The sequence below is a fragment of the Dipodomys spectabilis genome, unplaced genomic scaffold (assembly GCF_019054845.1).
Source record: "Dipodomys spectabilis isolate Male_0828 unplaced genomic scaffold, ASM1905484v1 ptg000439l, whole genome shotgun sequence".
Classification (NCBI taxonomy): Eukaryota; Metazoa; Chordata; class Mammalia; order Rodentia; family Heteromyidae; genus Dipodomys; species Dipodomys spectabilis.
In genome coordinates, this window is record NW_024871116.1 from 450787 (window position 1) to 475972 (window position 25186).

General features: G+C 55.0%; 1 protein-coding gene across 1 annotated transcript in view; it reads right to left on the bottom strand.

Moving 5' to 3' along the window:
* The window catches only part of Myo18b (myosin XVIIIB), a 121937-nt gene that overhangs the window by 61006 nt on the left and 35745 nt on the right, over positions 1–25186 (bottom strand). Inside the window, exons 22-31 of the mRNA XM_042668491.1 lie at positions 23955–24083; positions 23289–23432; positions 22358–22447; positions 16359–16478; positions 15335–15443; positions 9618–9742; positions 7778–7932; positions 4660–4783; positions 3864–4067; positions 1306–1416 (exon numbers count right to left, since the gene is read on the bottom strand). Of these exons, the coding sequence (XP_042524425.1) occupies positions 1306–1416; positions 3864–4067; positions 4660–4783; positions 7778–7932; positions 9618–9742; positions 15335–15443; positions 16359–16478; positions 22358–22447; positions 23289–23432; positions 23955–24083 (1311 nt within the window). The remainder of the gene's footprint in view (positions 1–1305; positions 1417–3863; positions 4068–4659; positions 4784–7777; positions 7933–9617; positions 9743–15334; positions 15444–16358; positions 16479–22357; positions 22448–23288; positions 23433–23954; positions 24084–25186) is intronic.

Below are 25186 nucleotides of genomic sequence, written 5' to 3' on the forward strand. Positions count from 1 at the left end.
GAACAAAAAAGCCAATCTATGGAAACAGCCCAGATGCCCCACGTACATGAGTGGATCGCCCCCAAAATGTAGAATCTATACACAGCCATTAGAAAGAAGGGTACTATGTCACTTGCAGGGAAATGGACGGACCTAGAACAAATCACTTTAAGTGAGGTAAGCCAAGCTCACAGAGACAAACAGCCGAGGTTTTCTCTCCTATGAGGCAGCTAAATCTAAAATACACGGGGACCTGATAAATTAGACGGGTTTCTGGGCATTCCCACACAGTGTAACGTAAGGAGGACACTCTCAGGAGAGGAAGACAGACGCGAGGCCGACATGCATCTGCTCATACGAAATAACATTGATCAAACTGAGCCCCAGGAAATGGAAGCAAGAGGGTTCTCCTTTGCTGCTGTTTTTGTTTGCTTTTCTTTTTTCTTTTGTTTGTTCATCTCTCCTTGGGAGGATACGAGGGGTCATAGAAATAGAAGGCCAAAAGGTGAACAAATGCAGCTGTGGGTCTCACTGGACGCCATGTTGAAAATCAACTACTCAACTTGTGGGTGGGTGGGATGGGATGGATGGGAAAAACTGGGAGAGAGCAAGGGAAGAGGTGACATTATCCAAACAGAAATGGACTCATTCCCTGACTTATGCACCTGTCACTCTTCTGTATAGCACCTGTATAATAACAAGTTTAAAAAACTAGTGAAAAAACATGTTAAGTCAGAACCCCATCTACACCAACCAGTCAGGCACAATGGCACCTGCCTGGCATCCCAGAGACAGGGGCAGGAGCATCATGCTCTAAGAGAATCTGGGCAAAGTATGCCAGGAAAGATCCTAAGCAAATAAAATAACACCGGGCGGTGGGCGGGCGCCAGCGATAGATACCCGATACCTGCCTAGGGAATTCAATGCCCCGAGTTCAAGCTCGGGTCCCACCTAGGTCAGTAAGCGGCCGTTTCCGGGTGTCAGGGTCAGGGCTCCCTGCCTGTCTGTCTGGTCTGCCGCCAGGGACTCGCACAGAGGCCTCAGGGGGTTAACAGGAGACCAGACTCGGTGGCAAGGAACTCTGGGAAGGGGAGAGGCCACGTTGTTGGAGACCAGAAGTCTGTCTTGGGTGACTATGCAGGATAGTTCTAGAACATTCTGGAAAGTTCCAGGCTTATCTTTAAGATGTACAGGTGTAAGATGTACAGGAGCTCAAGCCTCCCTCCCCCTCCTTGGGGGGAGGGGTAGACAAGGGCACTGCAACTGGCCGTGCCAAGGCCCATGCCTGGGCGCGGGTCCTGGGGGAGGGGAAGGGGGCCCACGTACCCGCTTCTGGCAGGACTGACGGACATCCTCCAGTTCCTCCTCCTGGTCCTCACGCCCCTTCTGATACATCTGCTTCATGCATTCCATCTCCAGCTCCAAACGCTCCCGCACCTGTGGATCAGTAAGCACAGCGTGTGAGGGTCACCCTCTTCACCCACCCGGCCCTTCCCACCCCAGTTTCCATTTTGAACCCTTAGGTGAAAGCCAGATTTGTTCCCTGACACTCTGGTGGCAATGGCCTTTCCCCCTGCTCCCTTGCCAGGGCCACAGCAGACATCATTAATCCACCCCAGAGTCTCCCGGATACTCTCTGAAGATGAACCACACTTTCTTCCCATTCCAGAAAGTCACAGCCAAGTTCTATATTTAGCGAGACTAAATATAGAACTTCCCTATGACTCAACCATGCTCCTCTTGGGCATCCACCCTCAACATTGCAAGTCGGGATGGATGTGTTAAAGATACTTGTGCATCCATGTTCATTGCTGCACTGTTCACCAAGGCCAGGCTACGGGGACAGCCCAGATCCCTGACAATAGATGAGTGGATCCAGAAAATGTGCACACAGTGCAATTTTACCCGTCCATTAGAAACAATACTATTATGTCATTCGCAGGGAAATGGATGGACCCAGAACAAATCATGCTAACTGAGGTAAGCCAAGCTTAGACAAGCAGTACAGGTGTTCTTTTCTACATGGAAGCGGGAGCTAAAATACAACTGGACATGATGAATTAATTATATAGGACTCTAGGCATACACACACACACACACACACACACACACACACACACACACACACAAAGGAGGAGACCCTCAGGGGAGGAACCCAAAGGTGTCAGCCCCTCTGAACATTTAAAATACTATGTATCAAAACAAACTCCAGGAAATGGAAACATTTGGATTTTGTTGTTGATGGCAGTGATGCTTTTGATTTGGGTTTTTTTTGGGGGGTGGGGGTGAAGAGGACACAGAAGAGAGGAAGGACCGTGAACAAATGTGCACAGTATCCACTACACGCTGTGGGAAATGTCCTGTGGTAACTCGTGGGCAGGGGCGGGGAGGGAGAGACTGGGGGAAGGCCAAGGAAGGGGTGACATTGTCCTCCCCAAAGAAATGTACTCATTTCCCGAATTACGAAACGGTAACCCCCCTCCCCCGCCCGCCCCGGGCACAACACCTGCATAACGACAATAAAAATTATATCGAAGACACATTTTTAATTGTTTTTTTTTAAATAAAAAGGAAGAAATTAAGGTGAGAGGGCAGATACTCTTGGTCTTTTCAAAGGTAAAGACTGTCCTGTCAGGACAGTGTGAGCTAGAAATATCTGAGCCCCTCAAACAGCACCTACCTTAAATTAGGCTCCTTGAAATGTCAGTTCCTCCCTGCCTCCCTCCCTCTCTCCCTCCCTTTCTTCCTTCCTCCCTTCCTTTTAAAATGACAGAGGTGCAGGAGATAATCCAAAAGCAGGAGCCTAAGAGCGTAAATATAATATTTCTCTGTCACTTTCCCCCTAGTTTCTTGGACACCCCTGACATCTGCAGTAGCATGTCTGTCATGCTTATACGAGTTCACATAAAGTTCCCCAGGGATTCTGCTCCATTGTCACCCGTAAATCCCAGCCCTGCAGCAGCAGGTGGTCCCCAGGGCTCAGGGAGGGTAAAAGCTCCCAGGCTTGCCCAGGACTGGCTGAGGGTGGGAGATTGGAATGGTGCCTGCATCCTGGGGAGGAGGAGGAGGGGTACAGCCCATCCTTCCAGCTCTGCCTGGACCCAGCCCCCAGGGAGTCCCGGGAGTCCAGGCCCAGTGCAGAGGTTTACTCCATTCTCCGCTCTGTTTCCTTTGGAATATTGGGTTGCTACACTGTTGGACCATCTCCCATCCCTTGTCCCTAAAATACCCACATGGACTTTGTACTTCCTCAGGAGTCTTCAGGACACCCAGGTGATCATGTGGCTCTCTGGCCACAGGGCCTTTGCACAGGCTGCCCCCCATCCCTCCACTCATTACTTCTCTGGAGCTTCTGCTCTTCAAAGTGTGTGTGTAGGAGGGTAAAATCTTGACTCTCCCACAGAAGGGCATCATAGGGAGAGGAGGACTGAGAGCTACACGCAGACAGTAGCCAATCAATAAACGTGTAGCTATTGGGCCAGCGGGGATCTATTGAGCACCGAGCATGAACTGTGTACTGGGTCATAATGTAAGCTCTGGGGACACAGTACAGCGCAGCACTGGCCAGGACTATGTGACTGAAAAACAAACAAACCTGTGTCTCCAAGAGGGAGAGAGGCACGGAGACAAAACTGGGCCATGCTGAGGGGCAGAATGCATATGGCATGGGGGGTGGGGGTGGGGAAGGGATCCGCCAGCATCCGACTTCCTTGAGGAGGTGACATTTGGCCTCGCAGGCCGGCAGGATGGGCTCGAAGTCACCGGGGAGCTGGACCAATGTCAGCCTTGGGAGCGACTTTCTGGGGGCCGTGGGGAGTCACGGGTGGGTAAGGAGCAGTGGGGTCGTGGGCCGCCCAGGACGGAGCGAGTGGATCGGCTCCTACCTGCTCCAGCCGCCGGATGGCGCTCTCCTGCTGCCGCTGGGCCTCTGCCTGCTCCAGGGCCTGGGACTCCATGGCCCAGAGCCTCTCCTTCAACCCGGCCGCTCCGCCGTCGCCCCGCAGGGAGGCGGCTGCCAGCAGCTCCCGCTTGTGCTCCCGCAGCATGGCCGCCTCCTGCTGCAGCTTCTCCGCGTCCTGTTCCTTTTGCTGGGGGGAGAGGGGGAGACACACACAGGGGCTCGTGGGTCAGAGGGGGTCAGCAGCCCCCCGCTCCCCCGCCACCCAGCCACAGGACAAGGAGGGGCCACAAGACGTGCTCATGTTGTATGTCTGGGGGGGGGGGGGTTCCTTGGTGCCGATCCTGGGGTTTGAACTCAGGGCCTGGGGTGGTGTCATCCCTGAAGCTGTTGTGTTCCCAGGCTGGTGCTCTACCAGTTGAACCACACCTCCATGTCCAGCTTTTTAAAAGGTTTTTGGTAGCTAATTGGACAGAAGAGTCCCATGGGCTTTCCTGCTCAGGCTGGCTTTGAACCCACATCTTCAGATCTCAGTCTCCCGAATAGCTAGGAGTGCAGACGTGAGCCACCATGCCCAGGCTCCCTGATGTCATAGTTTAATAGAATCTCTGGGCATCTGGGCCCACTCAGGACAGGACACTGGCCCTGGATAAGATGATAATGAACTTGCTCCAGCTACCCCACCCCCACCCACTGATGGTTCTATGGACACACAGAGACACAGGCTGGGAACACCAGAAGTCCAGGGCCCCGTGCTCCCCACTCCGGCCCGCACCCCTCACCTGCAGCTGCTTCTGTAGCTGGCCCATCTCCCAGCGCATGCTGCTGCTCTCCTGGGCTGCTTTTTCCCGGAGATTCTTCTCACACACGGCCTCCCCCAGCGCCTGGGCCAGCTGCAGGTCAAACCTGCCCAAGGCACAGCATGTGTCAGGGCACTGGGGCAGGGAAACGGGAACCGCCCTGGGTGTGTATGTCTGTTCCCAGAGGGGGAAACTGAGTTTGGCGAGGTGGGCTGGTCCAGTCCCAGGAGTCCAAGTGGTAAAAACAAGACTGAGCCTAGCTCCCCGGCCTCCACCTTCCGGGACAGGTGGGTGGGACCGGGCGGGGGGGGGGGGGGGGGGGGGGGGGGGGGGAGGGAGCGCAGAGGAGTCCTGCACTTCATCAGCCTGAGAAAGGCTCCCACGGAGCACAGGCTCAAGAACACATAGAACAACTAATTGCCCAAGGCGCGCGCGCACGCACACACACACACACACACTCAAAACCAAGGGCAGCCTGGGGCCCTGGGGCCAGAATGTGGGAGTCACGGAGCGTACCGTGGAGGGCGCCACAGGCTCCACATGGAGCTCCGTCCGCCCTAGGAATGGCGCTTTGGGACCCACGCCTGGGTAACCATGGCAATGAGGAGCCAGCTCCCCAGGGACCATTCTGGGCCCCGTACACTTGGAAGCTGGGGCAGGGATTGAGGCAGCAGCCCAGCCCCAGTCAGAACATGCAGCCAGGCCTCACCAGAGCCTGGTGCCAGGCAGGGGGGCCGGGTGGTTCCCCCACTGCCCTGCCCAGAGACTCAGCCCAGACAGCCTCCTCTGGCTGGCCCTCCTGCGTGCCTGTGGACCCCTACCAGATTGCAGAGCCCCCCGGAAACACAGAGAGTCCACCCACAGTCAGCCAACAGTGGGGGACGGAGGGGGGTGAGGTGACAAGAAATGCAGGTGCCAAGAGATGGCAGGGGACTGGCCCAGGCAGGGGCAAGGGCAAGGCCCAGCACCATGGAAGGAAGGAAGGAAGGAAGGAAGGAAGGAAGGAAGGAAGGAAGGAAGGAAGGAAGGAAGGAAGGAAGGAAGGAGGGAAGGAAGGAAAGAAGGAAAGAAGGAGGGAGGGAGGGAGGGAAATGGATGGGTGGATGGATATTTGGATGGATGGATGAAGAATGGATGGATGATGGGTAGATGGTTAGGTAGATGGATAGAAAGAAGGATGAATGAATGGAATAGAAAGGAAGGGAAGGGAGAGGAAGAGAAGGGAAGGGAGGGAGGGAGGGAGGGAGGGGATCCTTCTCAGGGCAGCCCCCAAGTCCTTGGGATAAGAATTCTGCCCAAGGAGTTGAAGTAAAACCAAAGAGATGGTTTCTAATTGCACAAAGTCTAGAGGCTCCCCCCACAACCCACAGAGAAGTTGAAATTCTAAAACAAGAATGGAACCCACATTTGAGGACCCAGAGGGCCCCCGCCAGGAGAATCCTGGGCACGTCAGAGCACACCCCTGTCCTGTCACCGCGAGGCTCTGTCAGAACCCCGGTCTGTCGTGGCCTGTGAGGGTCACACATTCAAGTCATCCTGTGGGCCAGAGAAGCTCTGTCATTTTACCAAGATCACACAGCGCGTGGCCAAGAAAGAGCCAACCAAACTTCCCCGGTGTGATGATGTTTATCTGCAGGACCCAGAAAGAGATGGAAAGGGAAACAGAGCGGAAAAAAGAAGAAGAGCAAACCCCTTGCATTTGGGCAGACCAGCTAACAATACTCCAATGGGTCTCTTCCCCCCCCACACCTCCCACCCCATCTCCAGAAGAGGAAGCCAGCTCAGGAAAGCTCAGGGATCAAGGACAGAATATCCACTGCAGGGGGGGGGGTAATCTGTGACCCCTACTCCTCCCTTCCCCACCCTGCCACATCCCCACCGTGGAATGCGAGTCTACCTGTGTCCCCTCTACACCTGGAAAAAACCACCTCTTGGCCCTCCACAGAACTGGCTCTCTGTGGTTTCATCCTCCCTGTTCTAAAAGAGGCAGCGTTCACCTTGCTGACTTCTGCTTAAAGCAGGGTCGCTGCACACCGGTGCATACCCCTCCCAGCCCTTCCCTCCTCCCCCCTCCCCCCCAAGGAGCCAGGGTCACACCCACAGCTGCTGAGGGAGGACTTCTCCCCAGGAAACTCCATTCCCCAATATCTACACTTAGGCAGCGGCCCCACCAGAAAGCAAACCCCAAACCAGTTGGAGTTGGACTCAAGGTTGCACGGACTGCCAGAACCGCCCATGGGGAAGGAGAGTCCAAACCCTACAGCGGAGGCGGGGGGGTCCACGTTAGGCGTCCTCCTCCCTCCTCTGCCTCCCTCCTCATACGGGGGCGACACCAGAGCTCAGGCCATGTGCACGCAGCAGCTGCTGGGCACAGATCTGGGCACCAACGCACGCCTGCACCCCAGCCCCACGCGGGGACCAGAGGCCGCGAGAGGGGTGAATGCAACCCTCTCGGGACACACGGGTAGAGAGAGGCCCAGCTGGGACCTGAGCCCTGGAGTGTCCGGAGACACCTGGATTCCCCGCGGACCCTGTCTCCACCCTCCACCACAGACTCTCCACAAAGGGAGATGCGGGGCGGGGGGGGGTGTTCTCCCAGATCATGGCCATTTGGGGAGCAACGCTAAGGGTGGGCAAGAGAAAAGTCATTTCAAACTTGAATTTAGAGCAGATGCTTTTACAAGGATGCAGAATGCAGCCGGGCGCCGGTGGCTCACGCCTCTCCTCCTAGTTTACTCAGCAGGCTGAGATCTGAGGATCGCGGTTCAAAGCCAGCCCAGGCAGGAAAGTCCGTGAGACTCTCATCTCCAGTGAGCCACCAGAAAACCGGGAAGTGGAGCTGTGGCTCAAAGTAGTAGAACCCTCGCCTTGAGCAAAAGAGCTCAGGCCCAGAGTTCAAGCCCCACGACTGACCCAAAATAAAGAATGCAGAATGTGTTCGGGAAAGGGGGGAATGGAGCAGAATGAGGGGTCACACCCTGTGGGAAAGGAGTCATGACAGAAGCCAGGGAGGTTGGGAAAATGATCCAGGGCCTCTCAAGTCTTTCCCCCGCCCCCCAGCGCCGGCTCAGCCCACCCTGCTGGCCCAGCCCAGGCTCACTTCTTCTGCTTCTTCTCCAGCTCGTGGTTCCGGCTTTGCTGGTTCTCCAGCAGGACCCGGGCATCGTCCAGGTCCCAGGTCAGGTGGTGGCACCTCCTCTTCAGCTGCTGAGCTGTCTTCTTGGCCTCCTCGTACGCACTCTGCAGCTCCCCGAGCTGCGGGACACAGAGAGGGGACAGCCAGGTTCAAAGGGCGTCGTTTTGTGGAGCCGCCATTTTGAGGATGTGGCTGGGTTAGGCCACAGCCCTAAAGGAAACAGGGCCTCGCTTCCTCCAGCCACACCAGCCTGGATACCTCACCCTCTGCTCCATGGATCTTGCCTTTTACCCATTCATTCATTCACTTATTCATTTATTGTGTGTTGGCAGTACCCGGTTTGAACTCAGGGCTTTGTACTTGCTAAGCAGGTGCTCTACCACTTGAGCCACGTCCTCCGTCCTGCAGACTCTGTCCTCATGATTGTGTGTGTGTGTGTGTGTGTGTGTGTGTGTGTGTGTGACTTCTGAGAATCTGCCTCTCTGAGCCTTACAGCTGCTCGGAGATCAGGTGGTGATCAAGGCCACCCTATCAGCATCACCCATCAGCCAAGCTCCTGCTTCGACTAGACTAGAAGGTCCTCTTCCAGTCGCCCTCAGCTGCTGTCATCTGAGGAGGTACCACGTGCAAAGACAGCCATGAGGCCACCAGAAGGACACATCTACCAACCCATCAGGAAACCCAGGGGGCGGGGCCCTGGGTAAAAGCAGCCAATGGGAGTTCACGTGGACCACAGGACCTAGGTACACACACGGCCTTGGTCAGACAGACAGGCCACTTCTGGGCACACACTAGCCCTGGACAAACAGACAGACAGACAGGACACTCCCTCCTTCCCGAGTGCCCTAGTTTGGATCTGGGGAAGACGGCAACTCAGCATACTGGTTCTGAAGGAATGGCCTCATTAAAGCACTGCTTTAAATAAGCCAAGCTGGAAGTTAATGATGCCTGTAATTCTCAACGCGGTGTTTTGAAGGCAAATGGGATGTTTTTTCTCCTCCGTCCCACCGCTCGAAGAAGGTCGTGGTTTTATGACTTTTTAATGTGGCATGAATATTCCCCCCTTCCTCAGGGAGATGCCGCCCCAACTCTGTCACGTGTTATTAAAGACCAGAGCTGCTCCCCAACTCCTCTCCCTCCCGGGCGGGTCTACGCTCCCCCCACCGCCCCCATCTCTCTGGAGAAGCCCCAGGGTGGGGCTGTTTGGGAAGCGGCCATTAAAGCCGTCACCATTCTCAGTGAGTCTGGGCTCTCATGGGAGGTCTTCATCTCTGAATGAAGCGGTGCGTTCACACTGACCGCACAATCGGACCACGGGCAGATCAGAGATCAGAGCCCCTCCCCACCCCAAGCCAACAGATAATTACAGTACAGCACGATCATCGCTATTGGAGACCCTCAGACCAAGCTGTGTTAACAAAGATTTTTCCAGCGTGACGTTAAGGCTGAAGTTTAAACACAGACAGAGACACCTAGGCAGGGGAGACAGACAAGACGCATTCTTGGAAGCACACACAGCACATGCAAAGGTCCAGTGGTGACAACGAAGCAGACATTTTTTAGAAGAGGAAAGAAGAAAAGCGGGTGTGCCCCGCACTGGGTGCCCCGCGCCTGTCATCCTAGCCTCTCAGGAGGCTGAGATCTGAGGCTGGAGTCTCAAAGCCAGCCTGGGCCGGGGAGTCTGAGACGCTCTTATCTCCAGTAAACCAGCAAAAGCCGGAAGTGGAGCCGTGGCTCAAGTGGTGGGTGGGTGAGCGTTCCTCCCCCCCCTCTGCCCACCCCCCCCACACACCCCTGATCTCACCTTCTGCTCCAGCTCCTTCTTGGATGCTAGCTCTGAGTCCAGCCTCTCCTCACACTGCTGAAGCCGCTTTCTGAGGAAGTCATTCTCTATCTGAGCACAGTCTAGACGCATCTGCCACTCATCCGCTGGAGGGAGGGGAGGGGAGGGGACAGGAAGGGGGGAGGGGGCGAGACAGGGGGCCGAGTGAGTGCAAAGCAAGAGGAGGAGGGGGGAGACCATCTCTCACTTTCCTGATTTCCGCAGGCCATTTCTCAACACTCCAAGACCCCTGGAACCTTCATCTTTGGACATCAGGCTGAGAAACTAGGCGTTAACTCCACAGGTGAAGGAATTCCTCCTCCAGGCAGCCCCTCCTGATTGCCTTCCCACTGTCTCAAGTTCTCAACTGGCTGCTACTCTTCAACTGGCTCAACAGGAGAACTGTCTCCTCCTTGATTCGAAAGGAAGTCCATGCTCCTACGGGCAGTCACCTGCTCTGTAGTTGCTCAATATCCTGGAGAAGAGTTTCCTGGACACAGAAGAGTCTCCACTCTCACCGACCGACATTTGCCAATTGCCCGGTGAATGAAGCAAAACCATCGGGCAAAAGATTATCCTTCTGGCTAGGTATAGTGGTGGCTGCTGCCAGTAACCCTACTACTACTATTACTCAAGAGGCTAAAATCGGGAGGATCGCAGTTCTGAGCCAAACCATGATAAATGTTCACAACACCCCACATCAACCAATAGCTGGATGGGGTGGGTTTGCCTCTCACCCTAGCTGTGTCAAGAAGTATAAATAGAGGGATCGCAGTCCAGGCCAGTCCAGGGTAAATGCTGAGACCTTACCTTAAACACACAGGAGCAAAAAAGGGTTGGGTGTGTGGACCAAGCAATAGAGCCTCGCAACCACAGAACTCTGAGTTCAAACCCCAGTAGTCAGACAGACAGACAGACAGACAGACAGATAGATAGATAGATAGATAGATAGATAGATAGATAGATAGATAGATAGATAGATAGATATAGATAGATCTATACATCTTCATTTTGTCATACAGCATGTTATCATTAACTGCTGATGAAACTAGCACAGACATGCACAAGCAGAACAAGGATCTACCAATTCACAGCAAAGCTCATTATGGGATGTCTCCTAGAGGTAATGTGAGCACTAAAATCCCTCAATTTTGAAAGAATCCTCCTCCCCCAACCCCACAAAAAAAAAAACATAGGACTCGATGGTTTAATTAAAACTATTTAGCTAAGTAGAAAAACGGGTTATAATGTCTTTTCTTTTTTTTTTTTTTTTGCCAGTCCTGGGGCTTGAACTCAGGGCCTGGGCACCACTTGAGCCACAGCGCCACTTCTGGCTTTTTCTGTGTATGTGGTACTGAGGAATCAAACCCAGGGCTTCGTGCATGCTAGGCAAGCGCTCTACTGCTAAGCCACCTTCCCAGACCCATAATATCTTTTTTTTTTTTTTAACCATCTAAATAATAAAATTATACAACGTAAGTTACAGAGTCGTAAAAATGATCCCCCAAGTGGATAGTTGAGAGTATAGTCTATTTCTTCAACTATTATCCCTCCTCTCCATGTGCCCTGAATCCATCCATCTACCATTCACACATGCACCTATCCATCCGCACATGTACCTACCCATCCACCCATGCATTCATCCTTCCACCCATACATCCATCCTTCTACCCATCCATCCATCCATCCATCCATCCATCCACCTACTACCCATCCATCCATCCATCCATCCATCCATCCATCCATCCATCCATCCATCCACCTACCTACCCATCCATCCTTCCACCCATCCATCCATTCATTCATCCATCCATCCACCTACCTACCCATCCATCCACCTACCTACCCATCCATCCATCCATCCATCCATACACTCATCCACCTACCCACCCACCCATCTATCCATGAATACATACATCCACCATCCACCCACTCATCCATCCATCCATCCATTCATCCACCTATCTACCTACCCACTCTCCCATCTTTCTATTATACATACACCCATCCTCCCATTCATCTTCTGCCTGTCTATACATCCACTATCTACCATCCATTCACTCATCCATCCTCCCATCAATGATCCATCAATCTACCATCCAGCTATATCTATACAGGCATTCCTTTCTTTTACTTCCATCCTCTCAAGTGCTTTGACCAGGCACAAAAGGACAATGAAATGAACAGGAAGTCATTGCCACCCACCTCAAGGAGCGGAAGACAAACCTGGAAAAGACAGCTGGACTCCAGCATGAGCAGGGCTCTCATAGGAACACTTATAGAAAGCTAAAAACAAGCTCAACAACAACCTTGCTTGGTAATATGATAACTAGCATATAATAAGTTTTCAATAATCTTCACAGAATAGATAGCGATGAAAGGAGAGGTGACGGTTAAATGGATGGTAGAATGGAAAAATTAACAGGTGGTATTTTGATTGGTTTGTGGAATGGTAGAAGGATGAATGCTAGGTTATATGAGAAGGCGGGTTCACTGATGGATGGATAGCAGACAGATGGATGGACGGATGGATGGCAGCTGGATGAATGGCACATGAATGGGTAAATGAATGGGTGGTGGATGGATGGGTGGATGGACAGCAGATAGATAGATGGACGGATGGATAGAAAATGAATGAAGGGTGGATGGATGGGTAGATGGATGGATGGATGGGTGGATAGATGGGTGGATGGATGGGAAGGTGAATGGATGCACAGATGGATGGATGGGTGGTGGATGGATGGATGGATGGATGAGCAGTGGGTTGAGCAGATGATGAATGAGTGGGTGACGGCTCGATGTTGGCTGGGTAGATGAATGGGTGGATGGATGAATGGATGGATGGATGATTGGAGAGATGGCTGGATAGAAGGATGGTGGACAGATGGATGGAATGGGAGATGAATGCGATCAAGGTCTTGGAGAGGCAGTGCAGGGTGGCAGGGAGCAGCAGGAGCCACTTGTGTGCTGCCCACACCCTGGTGTTGTGCCAAGCAGAGTGTGTGTCCTGAGCCCACAGCAGGGGGGGGTGGCTGCTCTCCACCTTCAAGGCCTGGCCTACCCCGACCTCCATGTCCAGAATGCCACTCGGGGCCGGCATGTGCCATCGCTCCCCAGGTTACCCTGTCTCCCTTTGCCTGGCTTTCTGCAGTGTCCATATCAGCCATGCAAAAGAGCCCAACTAGTTCTGTCACCCCAACACCCAGCTCAGGGCTGTGTGCAGAAATGAGCCCTCATCATCAGCTCCAGGCTCTTCATAATTAATACTGCAGCTGGAGCCATATAGGCCAGTGTGGTGACACTGCAGTGAGATGATTGAAGTGTTTTACTGCTTCTTGCAACTTTCCTCTCTTCTGGAAATTTTCTATAATAAGTATGTATTAATGTCTTAATTAAACAACAACAACAACATATTTTTGCATTGGCTCCCTGGAATGTAAGCCTAAAGTAGAGCTGGATCGATGGGTGGATAGACAGATGGACAAATGGATGGATGAGTGGGTGGGTGGGTGGATGGGTGGATGGGTATATGTATTGGTGTACTCAAGTATGGATGGATGGATGGGTGGGTAGATGGGAGGGTAGATGGATAGATGGATGGATGGGTGGGTGGGTGGGTGGATGGAAAGGGTGGGTGAGTAGATTTATGAGTGGGTGGATGGGTGGATGGGAAGGGTAGATAGATGTACAGGTGGAAATGTAGATGGATGTATTGATGGATGGGTGGTGGGTGGATGGATGGATGGATGGATAATGGATGGGTGGGTGGGTGGATGGGTAGGATAATGGATGGATGGTTGTTGAGCCAGGTAACTAATGCATTCTGGAGGAAGCGTGCTGCCCCATCTCGGCGGCCTTCCTTCCACATTGAATTGACCCCGGGATGTCCTTTACATGTGAGTCTGTCAGACTGAGACCGGGCTAGTCAGGAGCGGGGTGGCCCGTATCAGAGACTCTCAAGCCTGCAAATGCAAGCCCTGGTAAGTAGACGCGTGGTTAATGTGTGCCCCGAGGGTTATCAGGACCCACGTGGCACGAGGCTGTGGAAAGCCGTTGTCTTGTCTCTTCTCTTCAGACTCCTGACTGAGTGCTCGTAAGTGTCCCCGACATCTCAGTGGTGCAGGTGCTGCTGCCAGCGTCTGATAGACACTGACATCGCCATTCTCCTCACTAGATTCCGTGAGTGGGGAGAGCGGGAGGCACAATGGCAAAGTTGACAAAGATGTCACGGCACCAGGCAGCCGGGAGAGCCGAGGCCCTGGGGGGTGTGGAAGTGGGGTATGCCCAGAAACTGCTGCCCAGAAACGGACAGCGGTAGCACAGCGATCCCTGGACAAGCACAGTCTTCTCACTCTGGGAGCCACTTAGCCCCGTCTACGAACTGGGGACAATCACTGTGTCTGTCCCTAGGCGGTGACCTGTTATCTCTCGTGATCATGACAACACAGCAGCCCGCAGCTATTTGGTGGTGAAACACGTCCGGCCAACCAGCTGTGAGTATCCATTGGAAAGAGGGGAAACTGAGGCCCAGCACTGCCTGTCCCCGGAACCGCCCCCCACACCCATCCAATAAGAGGTAGAGTCAAGAATCGAAGCAGGGCGCTGTTGGTTCATGCCTGAAATCCTAGCTACCGAGGAGGCTGAGATCTGAGGGTCATAGTTCAAAGCCAGTGTGAGCAGGAAAGTCTGTTAGACTCTTATCTCCAATGAACCAGCAAAAATCTAGAAGTGGAGTTGCTCTCCCCAAGTGGTAGAACACTAGCTTTGAGCATTCAGGCTCTGAGTTCAAGCCCTAGGACTGGCACACATACAAACAAACACACCACACACACACACACACACACACACACACACACACACACACACACACAAGTAGATTCACTTGGACACGGGTGGCTCAAGCCTGTAATCCTAGCTACTCAGGAGGCTGAAATCTGAGAATCATGATTCGAAGCCAGCCCAGGCAGGAAAATTCCCAGAGGACTCTGATCTCCAATAAACTACTCAAAAAAAGCTGGAAGTGGCTCTATCAAGTGATAGAGTGCTAGCTAGCCCTGAGCATGAAGAGGCTCAGGCCAGGCCAAGAAAAAAAAAAAGGAAAAAAAAATTCAGATCTGGAGATGCAACTAGATTTCTTTTTTTTGGGGGGGGGATCCGGTTGTGGGGCCTGAACTCTGGGCCTGGGCGCTGTCCCTCAGCTCTTCAGCTCAAGGCTAGCACTCTACCACTTGAGCCACAGTGCCACTTCCGGCTTTTTTCTTTTTGCTTATGTGGTGCTTGAGGAATCGAACCCAGGGCCTCAGGCATGCAAGGCAAGCACTCTACCGCTGACCCACCTTCCCAGCCCCTGCAACTAGATTTCTATAGCTTGCTCGCCCTCAGCTAAGAGTGGCCTCATCCGCTTGATTTCTAATATCCTCATAAAATAATATCCCCCTAAAGTTCTAATGCCCTCATAAAAGTCATACACAGTCACTAAGTTTTTAGACCTTTTCTTTTGCATCCTATGGTTCCCACCCCACAGAAGACCCATTACAGGGGCCACTTGTAGCCTGCCTTGTACTGCCAGGGAAAAGCAGGGTGCCAGCCCCCCAGTCCCCCATAAGCACTCAGTGTGCACCTGTGAGGAAATGAATGAATGAATGAATGAAGACAGTTTTGCCTACCAGCCTCCAACCTGCAGGGCCCCAGGTGCTCACCACTTCCGGCGGGCTTGCGCTCCAAGTCGCTCAGCTGCACCTTGTGCTCTGCTTCTTCCAGACGCTTCTCCACGTCTCCCAAACTCTTCTGCACTTGCTCACACTTGCTCTGCAGGAAAAGGTGCCTGGGTCTGCACATGCTTGGAGTGTGTGTGTGTGTGTGTGTGTGTGTGTTGGGAAACTGGTCTTCAGTGTGGTAGTGACCTCTCGGGTCATGGGAAGCCCGTCCTCAGAAGGAACTACGGGTCGTTCTTGTAGTGAGTTCTTGCATGAGCCGGTGAAGGAAGGCGGCGGGGCTGAGCCCCCTGCTCCGCTCTGGCCCGGCCTGGGCAGCGTGCGTCTCTCTTCCTGCCTCTACCTCCATCTTGTTACCAGCCAAGTCAGGCCCTCCCCGGAAGCAAAATCAACATCACTGTGTGGTCATCCTCCAAACGGAGTTCAACAAACCTCCTTTCTCTATAAAGGTGTGGCTGTGCCCTGGGTGCTAGAAACAATAAATAAGCCAGGCACCAGAGGCTCACATCTGTAATCCTCAGCGCCTCAGGAGGCTGAGATCTGAGGATCTCCATTTGAAGCCAGCCTGGGTAGGAAAGGCCGTGAGACACTTAGCTCCAGTTTACCATCAACAAATCAGAAGTAGAGCTGTGACTCAAAGTGGTAGGGCGCCAGCCTGGAGCATAAAGTCTCAGGGACAGCGCCCAGGCCCTGAGTTCAAGTCCCACAACTGAAAAAAGAAAACAGAATGGAACATGCAAAACGCAGTTGGTTGGAAGTCATGGCTGGTCAACCTAGCTCTGAGATTGGTCACCAGCACCTTCCTGACTCAGTCTCCAAGATGAGGGGTGCTTCCCACACGCTGCACAATCCTCACCCACAGTCCCTCCCCACCTCGCACCAGCCCTTCCCACCACGCCTCCACGCTGTCTCCTGGCACCTTGAGGCCGACTACCTGTGCGCAGGGCACTCGGGCCCTGGGCCGGCCACGCCCCCACACGCCCTGTCGTCTGGACACCGTGGGCCTCACCTTGAGCTCCTGGACCTGGCGGAAGGCCTGCAGCCGCTCTGCCCGCTCACTCTCCAGAGCCTGGCACGCGACGTCACCTCTGAAGCGCTCGTCGGCCAGCTCTGCCGTCAAGTCTGCAATCTGGGGCGGGAGAGGGGGTGATCAGCGTCGCCACGGGGGACCCCCAACAGTTCTTCCCTCACCTACACGTCCCCTGGATGACCCCAGGCTCAGCCACCAACGTGACCCCTGTGTTCAGAGGAGTCAGGATGCCCCTGGCTTCTGCATGGATGTTTACGCCCCTGTGTGGGTGTAAACATGATGCTTATCTGATGACAGAAGGGAGGGAAAGGGAGAAAAAGGAAAGAGAAAGAGTTTCAGAAGAAAAGGAGCACTGGCTCACACCTGTCATCCCAGCTACTCAGGAGACTGAGATCTGAGGATTGCGGTTCAAAGCCAACCTGGGCAGAAGAGTTCCTGTGAGACTCCAATGAACCACTCAAAAATGCTAGCCTGGAGTAAAAAGAGGCTCAGGGACAGCCCCCAGGCCCTGAGTTTAAGCCCCAGGATCAACATAGAGAGAAAGAAAGAGAGCGCACACGCTCACGAGAGAGGAATCAGATAGAAGATGTTGGGTTTAATTTGCTTCCATGTTGCAATCATTTTGCTGTGCATGCACTATAAAAGTATGGCTATCAGCTGGGCACTAGTGGCTCACACCTTGCATCCTAGCTACTCAGGAGGCTGAGATTGAAGGACTGTGGTTTGAAGCCAGCCTCTTCGCTCCAATTAACCACCAAAAAGCCGGAAGTGGAGGTGTGGCTCAAGTGGCCCAGCACCAGCCTGGAGGGAAAAAGCTAAGGAGAGAGCGTGAAGCTCTAAACTCAGGACCCAGCACCGGCACATACACGTATGCACGTAGATGACCTGGGGATCCTGTGAGCCGATCTGGGGGCCGAGGCCGGAAGCCTGCCCTCAGCAGCCCCACCGGCACTGAGCAGCAAGGTTCAAGGATCGCTGAGGCTGGCTGGCCACCAGCTCCCTCCATCCCCGAAGTCAGCCGCCTCTCCAGCACAGGAACCTCGTTCTCTACGCCCTCGGCCAATTAGTGCGAAATGTAATTTGTGCTAATGAGCTGGGGCAAGGGGAGCACAGAATTAATTTAATGTGTTCATTCCGAGTTGCACGGAACCCACAGTCTGGGCCCCACGGGACCATGAGTCCTTGCGACTGGTGGAAATGGCAGGCTTTCAACAGAGACGGGCGTGGGGGGACCTCCTGACCTGCCCGCACCCCACAAGCCCTTGTCCCTCCCCATGCTGGGGGCCCAGACGCCCCATCTATGGGGGGGAGAAAAAGGCACCACGCCTAGAACTCTCAGGGGAAAACAATAACAAACACCGTGTAATGGGAGTGGGGGCGGGGAACCCGCTTTGCAGAGCTGGGAGAATCCAGGAAGCCTGCCCCGGCCCCTCTGGGTGAAATCAACAGAAATAGCTAGGATTCCCCTTAGGGATGAAGACTCTCAAGGCCTAGGGGAGAGAAAGCAAGAATGAATTCCCTGTCCATGTCTCCAGAAGGATGGAAGCCGGGAACCTGAGCGAGGAGGCTCGCCACGGCCCACCGTGCTGAGCGCACACAGGGCCCCCTCTGGCTCTGGCATCACACGAGCACCTACTGTGCGCGGAGCCCTTCAATGTGGACCCAGCCAGCGTCACACAAGCACCTACTGTGCGCAGAGCCCTTCAATGTGGGCCCAGGCAGCATCACACGAGCACCTACTGTGCGCCAAGCCCTTCAATGTGGACCCAGCCAGCATCACACGAGCACCTACTGTGCGCCAAGCCCTTCAATGTGGGCCCAGGCAGCATCACACGAGTACCTACTATACGCCAAGCCCTTCAATGTGGGCCCAGCCAGCATCACACATGAGCACCTACTGTGCGCAGAGCCCCTCAATGTGGACCCAGCCAGCATTACACATGAACACCTACTGTGCACAAAGCCCCTCAATGTGGACCCAGCCAGCATCACACATGAACACCTACTGTGCGCAAAGCTCTTCAATGTGGACCCAGCCAGCGTCACACATGAGCACCTACTGTGCGCCAAGTCCTTCAATGTGGATCCAGCCAGCATCACACATGAGCACCTACTGTGCACAGAGCCCTTCAATGTGGACCCAGCCAGCATCACACACGAGCACCTACTATGCACTGAGACTTTCAATGTGGACCCAGGCAGCATCACACATGAGCACCTACTGTGCACCAAATCCTTCAATGTGGACCCAGCCAGCATCACACATGAGCACCTACTGTGCGCGGGGCCCTTCATTGTGGATCCAGCCAGCGCCACACAAGCACCTACTATGCACTAAGCCCTTCAATGTGGACCCAGCCAGCATCACACATGAGCACCTACTGTGCACTGAGCCTTCAATGTGGACCCAGCCAGCATCACACGAGCACCTACTGTGCGCCAAACCCTGCCTTCAGGCATCTCTCCTAATCAAGTTGGAGAGACCCTGTCCTCAGCTCTTCTAGGCACAGATTCTCAAACCCAGAGTTGGCAACACACACTGTCATCTCGGCTGCTCATGGTTTTCTGGCTCCCATGGGGGGACGGTGTCTGGGGAGGTGGAAGGGGTCGAAGGAACGACTCCTCTTTGCACACCGCGCACCTCGCACACTCAGGTGGACGTAGTCAGACTCTCCGTGGTAGCTCCCCGGGTCCCCCTCCGGTCCTTTGCAAAGAAGGACTTGAATCATTTTCAATAATGGCGCTCCCGTGGACGGTTCTCCACACGCCTCAGAACCATTCCCAGCCAGCTTCGCCCCGTGCTGAGACACGGCACGCGGAGGAGGGGTGTCCATGGCGAGCCGCCCTGCAGGGGCCCCCTGTGTGCAGAGCACGTGGGAGGGGAATATTCTGTCTGCTCTCAGCCTGGCAGTGGTCACAGTGTAGCCCTGAGCAGTGCTGAGACTCCGTTGGAAAAGAGTTTAAGGTCACCCCGAGTCTCCACTCTGGGGGTCAGCAGCAGGGACTGGCGACCCTGCCCCGGCCACTCACCCACTTTCAAGGTGGAGGAAGGGCCAGCTGGCTGGAACGGGGCCTCTCCTGGCCTCAGTGTACCTCCAGGTTGTTAAGGAAGCAGGGATGGGGTCTCCAGACCCTGCTGGGACCCCACCGTGTCCCCTAGCTTTGTCTTTTCTCCCTTTAGTGCTGAGGACGCCTCCAGGGAGCCAGAGCTTCCCTACCAACCAGCCGTGCATTTTATTATGAGGGCGGCCCAAGCTCTTGCTCCAAATCAAGTCTGGAGTCAGCCTTAAGGGGCCGCACGCATACTCCCTGCCTGAGCTGCCGTCCAACAGGGAGAGATGCATTCCTGTACACGGGGAGAGAAACTGCCAGCCCGAGGCACTGTGGACTGAGCGCTCGAACCCCCACTGAGCAGCCGTGGACTGAGGGGATGGAACCCCACTGTGGAGCCGACAAGCTGTGGAAGCCAGAAACCGGACGCCAGGCTCATCGACGTGATGTTGGGAGTCTGGAGCCCTTGGACCGCTCGGGGCCCTCCCTGGAGAAACTCTAAGGTTTGGAAAACAGCATTCTTATTGTACCCCCAGAAGCCAGGCCATGATGGGGAGAGGGGGTCCCCCATCCCGAGTGTATACATGGGAGGTGCTACAGGCAAAGGGGACCACAAAGGGAGAAGGCTAGAAAGATCTCTTGGTATAAGACGGGGAAAAATTACCAAATTGCCAGGCACGTGTGCCAATGGGCGTGGGATGCGGCACAACTGCTGCCTACCCCTAACCGAAGGAGAAAGACAACGTCAAGTTCTGAGAGGGATGAAGGGAGGGGGTAAGTTGACCCGAGCAGGCCAGCCACCGTCAGGCGGTGCCCACGGGAACCACACAGAGAAACGAGGCCGGGCTGACCAAAAACTATAAAATGTGTGCCCAAACACAAGCCAGAAACGCAGGTCCCAACAGAGCCCTTTGTGTCCACCGGTTACAACGCCCTAATGAAAACGAGGAAAGGAGTAAAAATTAAAAAATCCCCAACTCAGGCAGATGCCAGTGTCTCACGCCTCTAATCCCAGCTGCTCGAGAGCCTGAGATCTGAGGGCTGCAGCTCGAAGCCAGCCCGGGCAGGAACATCTGGGCCACTCTTCTCTCCAATGAACCACCAAACCAGAAGTGGCGCTGCGGCTCAAGGGGTAGAGCAAAAGAGCTCAGGGACAGCGTCCAGGCCTGAATTCAAGCCCCAGGATTCGCCACAATACATACATAGATATGTAACCAACTTAATCACAAAGCTAAAAGGTGTTTGTAGCAGGTATGTCCATCAGAGTTCAGTTTGAAGACTAATAAAGACATAAGAAACTCAGAATAACTAGGGGGAAAAATCCCCACAAACGTCTGTTAAGAGCAGAAGATGGACAGGATAACGAGGGGAATCCAGCCAGCGATGAGCACGGGTGGGCACGGGGTCAGCCGGGCAGCCGGCCCTCAGAGGGCAGAGCGGAGGGGATAGGAGAGGGGCGGGGGGGGGGGGGATCAGGAGGACGGTGCTCCCCCCCCACGCACGTGTGAGGATGCACTGAGCCACACATGCAGGCTCTGTCCACTTATCTGTGGGTTGGATTTCGTTAACATTTACAAAGGAGGAGGCCTCAAAAACCAACACATGGAACTTCCCCACGGCCCCGCCCTGCCACTCCGGCCCATCTACCCAGAACGTCACAAGCCAGGATACCACAAACCCACCCGCACAACCATGCTCACTGCCCCTGCCCGCCACCCCCCCCCCCCGCATTCACCATGGCCAAGCTATGGAAACAGATGAGAGAATGTGCTACCCATACACCACAGAATTTCACTCATGCATTCAAAAGAATAAGATGAAGCCGGGCGCTGGTGGCTCACGCCTGTCATCCTAGCTACTCAGGAGGCTGAGATGTGAGGATCGCGGTTCAAAGCCAACCCGGGCAGGAGAGACCGTGAGACTCCTATCTCCAATAAACCACCAGAAAACTGGAAGTGGCGCTGTAGCTCAAGTGGTAGAGCGCTCGCCTTGAGCTGAAGAGCTGAGGGACAGCGCCCAGGCCCAGAGTTCAAGCCCCACGACCGACAATAAAAAAAAAAGAATAAGATGAAGGCATTTGTGTGGAAATGGACGGACCCAGAGCAAATCACACTTAGCTAAGGAAGCCAAGGTCAGAGAGACAAAGAGCGCGTAAATTGCACGGGACTCTAGGCATTCACACACACACACACACACACACACACACACACACACACACACACACTCACACATGAAGTCACACTAAAGGAGGAGACCCTTGGGGAGGAGCCCAGAGGTGTCAACTCCTCTGAATAGTTTAAATACTATTTATCAAAACAAACTCCAGGAAATGACAACATGGGCTTTGTTGGTGGCGGTGATGGCGTTCACGTTTGCTTTGGGGTTTTTTTTTGGGGGGGGGGCAGAGAGTAAGGAGACAGAAAAGGAGGGAGGGAGGGGGAGCAGGTGCCATCACGGTATTCAGGGTACACTGTGTGGAAAATGAACCGTGTAACCTGCAGGGGGGGGGGAGGAAACCTGGGGGGAAGCGAAGGAAGGGGTGACGCTGCCCAACACAAGACTTGTGAGATGGTAACCCCTCTGTACAGCACCCTAATATTAATAATAACATTGTGATTTAAAGCCAAACATAGATAAGAAAGGGTAAGGATCTGGAGGAGGTAGGCAGGCTCGGGAGAGGAGGATGGGGGAGGGAGAAATCAGAGTCCTCTGGCTCCACCCTGGCGAAGAAATGGTTCTTGACCTTGCAAGAGCATGTCTGTTCTCAGGAGGCTGAGATCTGAAGGATCGCGGTTCAAGGCCACGAGAACCCCTCCCATCTCCAAACTAACAGCATGAATCCGGCATGCCCTTTAAGGGTACCGGCCACAGCCCGTGTCACCTTCCCGCACACGGGGACCCCTCTGGGAGCCGGGGAGGGGGGTTACCTTGCTCTGTAGCAGGTCGGAGCTCTGGCGGAGCTCATTCCTCAAGCTCTCCGATTTCTCCAGCTTCCGTCTCAGTGCACTCAGCTCCTCCTATGGAAACAAATGCCTTGCCAGGCGCCGTTCCACACCAGGCCCCGGCTTCGGAGGACCACGGGGCTCAAGGCCTCAGTTCGGTGGAACACACTTGGCTAATCTCCAAGGGGGTGGCACAGGCAAGCAGGGAAGGCCAGAGACTATTAACGGGGCTGGATTCCTCTGGACTATGGATACGGAGCGCACCGCCACGTCAGATGCCACAGACAAACAATCACCACTTGTCCACGGAGATAAATGTCACAAAAATGGCGGCGGGGAATAAGGCCAGTGGGCCCAGATAAGACCCTCACTCCTGCCCAGCACCTTTCTCTTTCGCCAGGTCCAAACACCGGGGTTCAGATGCAGCGCCTCTGCTCTCGCAGGTCTGACTTGTGCAGCCCAGCTGAGGGGCCGAATGCAAGTCTCAGATGAGAGCAGTTGCTCAGCGTGACACTGGCCGTGCCCGTGCGGCCACCGTGTGGGGCCAGAACCTTGATCCTGCCTGAGTAGTTTTCCCTCCTCCTCCAGAAACCCAGAAGTGGCGCTGTGGCTCCAAGTGGTAGAGCGCTAGCCTTGAGCAAAAGAGCTCAAGGACAGCGCCCAGGCCCTGAGTGCAAGCCCACAACCGACCAAAGGGAAAAGAAACAGGAGGCACAAACTCAAAGGTGGCTGGGGTTCTGGTGGAAGGGGGCTGCTGTTGATGGAAGGATCCAGAAAGAAGGGGTGTGGAGAGCTGCCGGCTGAGTGTTTCTAGGTCCACAATACAGTGCGGGGTGCCCAACACAGGTTGCAAGCGCTGAGATGTGGCAGGGAAGGAGGGAGGGGCGGCCCGGCCCCGCCCGGCCTCGAGACTCACCTCCTTGGCTCGGAGCTGCTCGGTCCCCACCGTGGCGCTCAGCAAGGGCCGGAGGGACGCCAGCAGCTGCCACCACGGCCAGTCCTTGACCGCCAGGAAGGCGGCCACATTCTTCTGGATGCAGCGTGCAGCCAGCCGGTGGACCTGCGGGGAAGGCGGGCAGGGAGGTGGGGAGGGGAGGGAGGGGACAAGGAAGGACGGAGGGAGGGAGGCCGAAGATGGCAGAGGGGTCACGAGCCCACCGCCATCCCTCCCAGAGCAGGGGTCGCCCAGCGTGGCTGTTTCTCTCCGAGTTCTCGCCTCCCCTGGATCGTGCTGCACGCACGGTGTCATGCGCGCAACCCTGTGCGTCTGCCTGCAGGCCCTGCTTTTCCCCAGGCGAGCCAGGGCGTGAGCCACAGCCACCCCCTTTTCCCTCCATCTCTGAAGACCTCCAAAGATGCTGACCCAGCGTGGGCCAGGGCTGTGGCTCCAGTGCCTTTGGCCCCAGGACCTCAGTGGCTGAGCCTCCAGGATGCAGTCCCCAGAGACGGGACAGGAGACATCCCCAGAGGGCGTGGCCGAGCCCCCAGAGGCCAAGTTCAGGGCCATCTGCTGGCTGTGTGGCCCGGGAGACCCTCCCAACCCACGGGACGGGAGCCCGGGTGGGATCGGAGCCCGCAGTACCTTCAGCGTCTTCAATTCCTGGCGGGACAGGAAGCCCCGGCACGCGGCCTGGAAGAGGACGATGCTGCGAGCCACCATCTTCTCCCGCCGCTTCTCCAGCCTGGACACCACGCCGGCCTTGAGGAACACCTGCGGGAGGGGGCACTGCCGTGAATCCCGCGTCCAGGGCTCCGAGGGGCTGTGGGCCTGGCGGTCGCGGCTTCCAGAACCTTCGCTGGCAGCCCCCAGGGCCTCCTGGTGGCCCTGTCCCTGTCTGCCACTGCCCGGACAGCCCCTGGGAAGCCGGCCTGCCCCCGGCCGGTGAGGAGGGCGGGGGGCTGGGGGCACAGATGCGTGGAGAAGGATTTTCTCAGACAGCCTGGCCTCGGTGCTCCTCCCTGCATGTGCCCTGCAGTTTGGGTGCCAGGCATGAGCCACTTGTTGGTTGAGATGGGGTCTTGCTAACTTCTTCCTCTACAGTCTCAGACTCGAATCTCCCCGACTCCACCTCCATGGCAGGCAGCTGGGATTACAGGTGTGAGCTGCCATACTTGTCCAAGCCACAACTTTCTGCAGTTGAGCATACGTGTGTATGAGTGTGTGTGTGTGTGTGTGTGTGTGTGTGTGTGTGTGGTTGTCAGATGTCCACCCAAAGGCATGCCTTCTTCCAGAGGTGCTAGAGGGCTCCATCTGACTGCACAGCAGTACTAGGTCATGGCAAGTGTTTATTAAGCACTTACTCTATTCTGGAACCCGACCACGCATGCACTGGACATGCAGGCACTACCCTCATCTCGTGGAAGGCCCTGGGGTTACAAAGGCGCTCCCACCCCAGCCCCACCCAGGCCTGGAGGGGCCGGTGGCAGCCTCAGGCCTCATCCCCTTCTGGCTGTCGCCGAGTGGAAGCACAGTTGTAACTAGCAGTGGCATGGCACTCAAATCTCTCCACGCCGTCTTCCACGCCCCGAGTGACACGTTTCAGGGCCCCTCTGCGAGGCATCTGTTATGAACTGGACTCAAGTTCACCCCACTGGTGATCCACTCAGGGAAGACTTGAACCCAGGACCCTGGGTCCATCATCAGGGACAAATTGAGACTGCCTCCAGGTCTTCCTCGATCAGACATAAACATCTGAGATTCCACTGCAGTTGGGTTCTGGCTGGAACAAAGGGGACATCTCAATTCTCCACCATGGGGAGTCCTCAGTTGCTCTTGTTGTGAGCCTGCGCTCAGTGTTTGGTGCTAGATGTTCA